The 9891-nt window shown below is 40.7% G+C and overlaps 1 protein-coding gene across 1 annotated transcript in view; it reads right to left on the bottom strand.

The window, feature by feature from the left end:
• The window catches only part of SH2D4B (SH2 domain containing 4B), a 171550-nt gene that overhangs the window by 120426 nt on the left and 41233 nt on the right, over positions 1-9891 (bottom strand). The window contains exons 3-4 of the mRNA XM_006876161.1: positions 4473-4632; positions 3620-3767 (exon numbers count right to left, since the gene is read on the bottom strand). Coding sequence (XP_006876223.1) covers positions 3620-3767; positions 4473-4632 — 308 coding nt within the window. The remainder of the gene's footprint in view (positions 1-3619; positions 3768-4472; positions 4633-9891) is intronic.

Below are 9891 nucleotides of genomic sequence, written 5' to 3'. Positions count from 1 at the left end.
CCAGCATAGTAAACCATGTGATTGTGAGATTCAACATGGCCAATACCATTCCATTTCAGCTCACTAATACCTAAGATATTGATGTTTATGCGTTCCATTTCATTTTTGACAATTTCTAATTTTCCTAGCTTCATATTTCGTACATTCAATGTTCTGATTTTCAATGGATGTTATAGCTGTTCTTCATTTTGAGATGCACTTATAATTACTGGTAATTAGAATGTGAAAGTTGGAATCAAAGAGGAAGGATTGACAGAAAACATGGCTTGGTTATAGAAACAATGCTGGAAATCTCATTATACAATTTTGCAAGAGCACGACTAATTCACTCTAAATAGTTTTTTTTTTTTCAACAACATAGCGTTGAAGATAAGTGCTGTACTTTCAACTGGAAGGTCATCGGTTCAAACCCACCTGGTGCTGTTCAGAAACCCCTTGTAGGGACACTATGAGTCAGAACCAACTCAACGGCACTTAACAACAACAACAAATATGAGTACATGTGCACCTCACTTTCTGAAATAAACAGGAATTAAATTGAGTACATCTGTAGAAGAAAAAAACAGGTAAACTCAACATCATTAGCCAAAACAAGGCCAGGAGCCAACTGTTCCTAATATGCAAAGTGCAAATTGAAGATGAAGAAAATTAAATCAAGTCCATGAGAGCCAAAATACAACCTTAAGTATATCCCACCTAAATTTACAGACCATCTCAATAATAGATTTGACTTACTGAACACTAATGACTGAAGACCAGACAAATTGTGGGATGACATCAAGAACATCATGCATGAAGAAAGTAAAATCTATTGCCATCTAGTTGATTTCAACTCAGCAAACCTATAGGACTGAGTAGAACTGCTTCAATGTTGGGGTTTCCCAGACTGTAAATTTTTACAGTAGCAAACCACTTTATTTTTCTCCCCCCACCCCAAAAAAAGTGTCATTAAAAAGACAGGAAAGAAAGAAAAAAAACAAAATGAATGTCAGAAGAAACTTTGAAACTTGCTCTTAAACATAGAGAAACTAAAGCAACTGGAAGAAACAATAAAGTAAAACTGAACAGAAAATTTTCAAAGGACAGCTCAAGAAAACAAAGTAAAATATTATAATGAAATGTGCAAAGATCTGGATTTGGAAAACCAAAAGAGAAGAACACAATCAACATTTCTCAAGGTGAAAGAACTGAAGAAATAAATTAAGCCTCAATTTGCAATATTAAAGGGTTCCATGGGCAAAAGAACCAAAAACCAAACCAACTGGCATCAACTTGACTCCAACTCCTAACCACCCTGTATAGGAGTTCCAAGGCTGTAAATCACTATGAGAGCAGAAAGTCTCATCTTTGTCCCAAGGAGTGGCTGGTGGATTTGAACTGCTGACCTTACAGTTAGTAATCCAGTGCTTATCTTATAGGGCCACCAGGGCTCTTTCATTGAACAATGCAGAGAACATCAAAAGAAGGTGGAAGAAATAAATACACACAAGCACTGCACCAAAATTAATTGGTCGACAGTCAACCATCTCAAAAGGCAGCTTATTATGATCAATGACAGTATTGAAAGAAACTCAAGCTCCACTGAAGGTATTGGAGAAAAAAAGCTCCAGGACTGGACAAAATAGTAAAGGAAATGTTTCAATAAATTAATGCAGCAGTAGAAGCACTGACTAGTTTATAGCAAGAAATTTGGGAGACAGTTACTTGGCTAACTGATTAGAAGAGATCCTCTTGCTGCCCATTCCAAGGAAAGGTGACCCAATGTAATGTAAAAATTATCAAACAATATCAATATCACACTCAAGTAAAATGTTTTTAATAAAGATCATTCAAAAATGGTTGCAGAAAAAAAATTTTTTTTAATTAACAACAACAAAAAAAAATGGTTGCAGTAGTACATCAACAGGGAGCTGCCAGAAATTCAAGCTGGAGTCAGAAGAGGACGTGAAACAAGGGCTATCATTACTGTGGTCAGGTGGATCTTCTCTTCTCTGAAGTAGAGAATACCAGAAAGATGTTTACTTCTGTTTTATTGACTATGTATGGATCATAATAAACTATGGATAACATTACAAAGAATGGAAATTATTCCAGAACAATTAAATGTGCTTGTGTGGAACTTGTACATAGACCAAAAGGCAATCATTCGAACAGAACAAGGGATACTGAATGGTTTAAAATCAGCAAACGTGTATGTCAGTGTTGTATCCTTTTACCTTACTTATTAAATCTGAAACTAGCTATATGAAGAAGAATTCAGCATGAGGACTGAAGGAAGGCTTATTAACCACCTTTGATATGCAAGTGACACCGCTGAAAGCAAAGAGAACTTGAAGTCTTTATTGATGAAGATTAAAACTATAACCTTCAGTATGGAGTACACCTCAGCATGAGCAAAACAAAAATCCCGGCACCTGGACCAATAAACAAAATAATGGTAATGGAAAAAGGATTGAAGCTGTCAATGATTTCACTTTACTTGAATCCACATTAAATTATCAAATAAGCAGAAGTCAAGAAATCAAATGTCATATTGCACTCGTCAAATCTGCTGCACTAGACCTCTTGAAAGATTTCTTTTTGCAGACTAAGGTGCACTTAACCCAAGCCATGGTATTTTCAATCACCTCAAAGCCATTTGAAAACTGAACGAGGAATAATGAAAACCAGAGACAAACTGATGAATCTAATTAATAGTGTTGGCAAAAATATACTGAATATACCAGTGACAACTGACAGGAAAATGAGCAAATCTGTCTTGGAAGAAATACAGCCAGAATTCTCAGAAGTGAGAAAGATGAGACGTTTTCTCATGCACTTTGCATATATTGTCAGGAGGGATCAGTTCCTGGAGAAGATCATGCTTGGTAAAGTGGAGGGCCAGCAAAACAGAAGAAGACCCTCACGAAAATAGATTGGACACAAATAGGAAAGATTGTGAAGATGACACAAAAAACAGTCAGGGTTTTGTTCAGTGCTACATAGAGTCACTATGACTCACAACCAACCCAACAGCACCTAACAACAGCAAGAACAATATTACAAATAAAACAACTAAGACTCAGAGAAGTTCAACATGTTTCCCAAAATCACACAGCAGTAAGCAGTAGAGTTGGAACTGGATCCCAGGCCTGACTGACCAAAAATCCATCTCTTTCCAAGTCACATTTAGAACTCTTGGTTTGTGATGCAGAAGACCTAAGTTCTGATTCTGTGCTCTGACCCCAATCACTGCAATCTGTGGCCTTTACAAATCTCTTCCAACGTCTAGCACGAGAAGTTGCTGTAGTTAAATATCATCAAGTTGGTTCTGACTCATAGCGACACTGTATAGGGTTTCTGAGGAGCAACTGGTGAATTTGAACTACAACCTTGCAGTGCAAACTGACCTTGAGGTCCAGTGCATTATCCCATAACACCACACCAGCAAAGTGAGAAGTAGATTGGCCTAAATAGTGTGTCACATTTCTTCCTGCTCAGATATGCCACATTTCTGTTCTCATGAAAGGAACTCCAAAGAGCACCCTGTGCTGACCAGCATCCAAGAACAAAGGTCAGTCTCAATGGCCTTTGGAGCTAGAATACATGTCCGCACACAGTGCCCCGTCCACTGGCTCACCTTGAACTCCTCATGGATCCGCTCCTCCAGAACTTTGGTAGCTTTGCGGTCTTCCATCTCTTCTTTCCACTTCTCGGCCAGGATCCGAGCCTTCTCATTGGCCAGCGCATCCCGGAATTTCTTAGTGATCTCTGCCTCTTTCTGTCTCCTTCCAAGAGAGTACCAGCAAGCATAAGCTCATGTCAACAACTGAAGGACCATGGGAAAATAGAGCTTCAAATAAAAACAACAAGCAAGTTTTTTCTGGTCTATTGTGATGGCAAATATTTAAGGTCAATGAAATTCAAGGTTGCCAAAGGTTTGGAGAAATGGATGACAGTCTTGCATATGGGAGTGCAAATCAGCACAATCATTCTGGAAGCCAGGAAAACAAGACTGAAAAATTCCATTTTTTCACTCAAGTTTGCAAGGTATATATAAGTGATGTTCATCAGAGAACTTTTATAACAACAAAATAAATTAACAATTCAAATGTCTATTAATGGTAGACATTAATAAGGTAAGTTTCTCATAAAATGGAGCACATCCTCCAGGAACACTGTGGATCTATATTAGTCAATATGTTAAGGTGGAATTTAAGCGGATTACAACACATGTATCACATAAATACTCACTGTGGCATTTAATAACAACATGCCCATACCACAGATGTGAAAACTGAGGTCCAGATCAGCTATAATAGGTAGAGCAAGGATTTGAACCTTCAGGTCTACCTACCTTATGTAAGGCTATGATGTCTTGGTCAAAACTCAAAATAACCAGCCAGCTACTTGGCACCACTCCCTCCCACCCACAAGCTACTGTCCTCAGCAGGGCTTTGTCCCAAGGCTCAGGCCCACCCAGAACCTCTTACCAGAGCTCCTTGGCCTCCCTCTGTGCCTGCAGCCACGCGCGCTCTGTGATCAGCTCCTCGGAGATCTCCTCATAGGGCTTGTCACCGGGCGCCTCTCCCATGATCCAGACCCAGACCTCGCCATCTGCCCCTAGGAGCCACTGGATGTGCTTGTCACTTGCTGACTCACAACAGAAGGAGGACAAAGAAGGAGTAAGAAACAGGTCTGATTTCTCATGAGTAAGTAAGAAATGGCCTAAGCTGGCTTATGGTATACAACCAACACACTCTTCTACAGAATGTTCTCACCTCAAATATGATTCATGAGAGATATGGACTTGAATGCAAGACCACAGTCCTCCTGCCTCCTACTTGCTCTAAGGAACAATACAGCAGCTAGATCAGTGTGCTGGAGCAGGTATCTGAGAACAAGCTCTGCAGAGATCTTCAGCAGAGAGAACAGCAGGTAGAGCCCAGCACTCTCTGAATCATGAAGTAAATGTCATTCCCAGGCCAAGGCAGTCAAGAGCCAGTAACTTCTGATCCACTGGAGTTGCCCAAGCCAGTAGCCTGAGCCCAGAGTGTCCTTTAGGGGGAGCCTCAGATGAAACCGCACCCACATCAGACTGTAACATGAGCTGATATAAATAATGCAAGCTTACTTACTTTGTTTAGTAAGCCACTGAGATTTCTCACTGTGCCTATTGTAACAGCTTTCATCAATCATTGCTAGAAATTGAATTCTGCACCCCCAAATATGTATTGAAATCCTCACCCCTGTTTCTCTGATATTATTTGGAAATAGAGTTTTCTTTGTTGTATTAATTAGAAGAGTTGTTTCTAAATCGAATCACCTCTGAGTTATAGAGAGATACACACACAAAGGAGAGAATGGGTAGAACGAATGCCACCTGAGGATCATCTACAAGCAATGAACCAAGGAATGCTCAAGACACCTAAGAGGATGAATACCCTGATTTGGACTTTAAGCCTTGAGAATGATGAGAAAATAAATTTCTATTCTTTAAAGCTACCCACTTGTGATACTAATCAAGGCAGTTATGATTAATATAGAAATTGATCTGTAAAGCAGGATGCTGTTGAAACAGAAATAAAAACTATGTGTCATTGCCTTAGCAGTTAACCATTTAGCAGGGTGGCTGGCTAGAGGCTCAGTCCATGTCACAGAAAAATTTGAGTGAAATTTCCACTCTAAGCTGAAAAGTTAGTCCCTGTCCTTCTCTCTATAAAGAAAGAGGTTGGAAAATAGAACGCTAATGAGTATTGGCTGTCATAGGTGGATTTGACAAAGTATTAAGAGAAATAAATTCCAAAAAGCTTTCAATTCTTTTCAATGGAAATAAAAGAAGGAAGCAAGATGTCAGACTAGGCAGAAATGCTGTACAGATCCTCTACAATAAAGATATGGAAAATCAAATGGAACATGCAGATGATAGTCCAGAAACCCTGAGTTTCAGATGAAGGGGTAGAGAAGTGCATTGAATGCTTACTAGGAAAGAAAGTATCTGGCAGCCAATAAAGATAACTGACTTGCGCCAGTTGACCAAACATGGCAGAGCCAACTTAAGCTTTGGTGAGTGACTTCAGAAATAAGACAGCATATTGGCATTACAGAAACATACTTGTGAATCATAAAAAAAAAAAAAGTGCAGTTGTTTTCCTTCTTCTCCACAATCCCCTGCTGACCAGAAGCATGGCAGCCCCCACCCATGTACATACTCCACAAATCTCCCACTCTACCAGTGGACAGAGCCACACAGAGGTGAGTGCTACAGTTGTGAGCCCCATCAGAGTGAATGGGGAGCTACCCGAATTAACCCTGGGGTCTGGATTCAGGTGAGCCATGCTCCAAACTTGCAAAGGCTGCTGGGACCAAGCCTGGATTAGCCTTACATAGGAGAAGTAGCTAAACAGATGCTTTGGAGGGGAGGAGGGAGAGAGAATGGAGGTAGACAATCGATGCCAGCAGCCATCTTGAACTTTTGTAGGCGACTGTGAAGAAAAGAGGGTGGCTGGCGGTACTGAGGCATACTGCTTATTGACAGAGAGAAATGTGCAATGTTTTTATTTTCTTGTACCTCTGGTAGCATAGTGGTTATGAATCAGGCTGTGAACCTCACGGTCAGCAATTCGAAACTACCAGCTGTTCCACGGGAGAAAGATGAGGCTTTCTGCTCCCATAAAGATTTACAGCCTCGGAAACCCTGTATAGGGTCGCTATGAGTCGGAACCTACTCCAGGCACATAACAACAACAACAACAACCCCATAATACCCTGGTGACCATAGGTGTGGCCAGCCCCCACCCGTGTATGATCCTCCCAGTGACGCTTCTGCTCTCAAGGTGGGCCGAGCTGCATCAAAGTGAGAAGAGAACTAGCGGCCCCAAATCAGGTACGTAGAGTCAGGTGTGGTCTGCTCCACACCTAAAGAGCTGGCTATGGCCAGCCCTGGATTACCAGGACCTCTTACCCTTGATTTCCCTCTGGAATGGAAATAGCCTGATCCCCCAGCTGTTTGGGGGTCTGCAAGAACTAGTTCTGGGTTGGGTGCCCAAAACAGACAACATTTAGCAAGAAAGCTAAGTGCCTTCCAGTCAAGACTTACTGGTGGGGTGGGTGTCTCTGGGCATTTATCAGTAGAACGGAAGAAGTTTGTGACACCTGCTTGAGCAGAGCAGAGACTAAGTTGGCCTGGTCTGGGGATCAAAGAACCAGAAAGCAGAATCTGAAGAGACAAGTGAGAGCTGCAAGCTGCCTCAATCTCAAAGTGTAGAACAATGACCTTTGGCGTTTCTAAGGATGGGGCCACCGTTTCCTAAGTTTCAAGGAGCTGACTTGCTCACCAACTCGATTCCAAAGGGTGGTGCTGCTATTAAGATGGGGTCTCTGCCCAAAGGTGAGGGAGCAGAGTTGTCATTCCAGTAGGCCTGGAGGGCAGAGCTTAAGTCCAATATTGAGGGGCTTCTACCTAGAACCCAGAGTGTGTGACCAACACCCAGAATCTAGAGGTCAGGGTCTCAGAATAGGGGATTATTTTCAGGCCTTGAGAGTTAATGTAAACTGTACTGCTGGGTTTTTAACTTCCTTGGTGTGTTCATGACTTTATGATAGGTGCAAATATGACATTATGACTGCATTTATTTAGACATTATGTATAGTTTAACCAGATACTTCAGAAACCAAGTGTGCATCCTGGTGTGGCTCTGCCAGATAATGTACAGGACCACAAGGTCAGTTTGGAACGCAAAGTAAGTTGAACTCTAAGGTTGCTTCAGAAGCAACAGACCATTTTTGTTCACACAAGAAACAACACTGAAGCAGCTCAAACAAGTGACCAAGAGGAAGAAAGAAAATGTTTTTGAATTTTAAAAAAGGCATTGGAACTACATGAAATATAATTCAAGAGAATGATATTTCAGTACCTCCAAGTGATTGATGAAAAGGTCACGGAAAACAAACAAGAATTCAGGAAAATGTTATAGTAACAAACAAAATAGAAAAGGACCGGAGATCATACAAAACCTGAAAGTAGAAAACTAGAAGATTAATACTAAGATTTCAGAAATGGACAATCCATAGAAAGGACAAAAGAGTAGATTTCAATCAATGGAAGCTCAAATTAATGACCTTAAAGATACGTCTGTCAATACTAGTAAGCAAGAAGAACAATCGAAAAAAAATAATGAAAAAAGTATAAAAAAAGCCTAAGAATCATGTGGGATGCCATGAAGAGGAAGAATCTACAGGTGACCAAAATTGCAGAAAAGGAAGAGACAAAGAAAAGCATATTTAAAAAATAAATAAATAAATAGTCAAAGAGCTGTTGGAAGAAAACTTCCCTAATGTCATGAATGACAAGAAGATAAGCATTCAAGAAGCTAAACAAACACCAAACTAGATAGAAAACAAAAGAAAACCACCAAGACATGTCATAATCAAACCATCCAAAATCAAAGACAGGAAAAGAATACTGAGAGCAGTTACAAAATTTAAAAAGATAACTACAAAGGGGAACCCAGAAGATTAAGCTCTCACCATTGCTCTGGTAGCATAGTGGTTACGAATCGGGCTGCGAACCTTGAGGTCAGCGGTTCAAAACTACCAGCCGCTCCGTGGGAGAAAGATGAGGCTTTCTACTCCTGTAAGGATTTACACCCTCGGAAACCCTGTACAGGGTCGCTATGGGTCGGAACCGATGGCACTTAACAACAACAACAACATTGTTCATTACAGCACTATTCACAATAGCAAATATATGGACACAGCATAAATGCACATCAATGTTGTTGTTGTTGTTGTTAGGTGCCATCAAGTCAGCACCGACTCACAGTGACCTTATGCACAGCAGAATGAAACACTGCCTGATCCTGGGCCAACCTCACTACTATTGCCAGGCTTGAGTTCATCAATGCTGCTTCTGGCCCAATCCATCTCATTGGGGGTTTCCCTCTTTTTCTCTGACCCTCCACCTTACCAAACATGATATCCTTCTCCAGTACCTGGTCCCTCCTGATAATATGTCCGAAGTATGAGAGACAAAGTTTGGCCATCCTGGCCTCTAAGGAGCACTCTGACGGTACTTCTTCTAAAATGGATCTGTTGGTTCTTTTGGCAGCCCATGGCACTTGTAGCATTCTCCTCCAACACCATAACTCAAAAGCATCAATTCTCCTATGGTCTTCCTTATTCACTGTCCAACTTTCACATGCATATGAGGTTATTGAATATACCATGGCTTGGGCCAGGTGCACCTTAGTCCTCAAGCTGACATCTTTGCTCTTCAACACTTTAAAAAGGTCTTATGCAGCAGATTTACTTAATGCAATACGTTGTTTGATTTCTTGACTGCTGCTTCCATGAGTTTGACAGTTGATCCAACAAGAATGAAGTCCTTGACAACTTCAATCTTTTCTCCGTTGATAAGAATGTTGTTTGTTGGTCCAGTGATGAGGATTTTTGTTTTCTTTACATTGAGATGCAATCCATACCGAAGACTGTGCTCTTTGATCTTCATCAGTAAATATACAAAGTTCTCTTCATTTTCAGCAAGCAAGGTTGTATCATCTGCATATCACAGGTTGTTAATGAGTCTTCTTCCAATACTGATGCCACACTTTTCTTCTTATAACCCAGCTTCCTGGATTATTTGCTCAGCATACAGGTTGAATAATTATGGTCACAAACCTTTCTTAATTTTAAACCATTCAGTGTTCCCAGGTCCAGTTCGAACAACTGCTTCTTGGTCCAGGTACAGATTCCTCATGAGCATAATTAAGTGTTCCAGAATACTCATACTTAACATTGCTGTCCATAGCTTGTCACAATCCACACAATAGAAAGCCTTTGCATAGTCAATAAAGCATAGGTAAACATCTTTCTGATATTCTCTGCTTTCAGCCAAGATCCATCGGACATCAG

The sequence above is a fragment of the Chrysochloris asiatica genome, unplaced genomic scaffold (assembly GCF_000296735.1).
Source record: "Chrysochloris asiatica unplaced genomic scaffold, ChrAsi1.0 scaffold00357, whole genome shotgun sequence".
In the NCBI taxonomy this organism is placed as follows: Eukaryota; Metazoa; Chordata; class Mammalia; order Afrosoricida; family Chrysochloridae; genus Chrysochloris; species Chrysochloris asiatica.
Note: the sequence above shows the minus strand (reverse complement) of the source record. Positions and strands in the feature narration are given on the sequence as shown.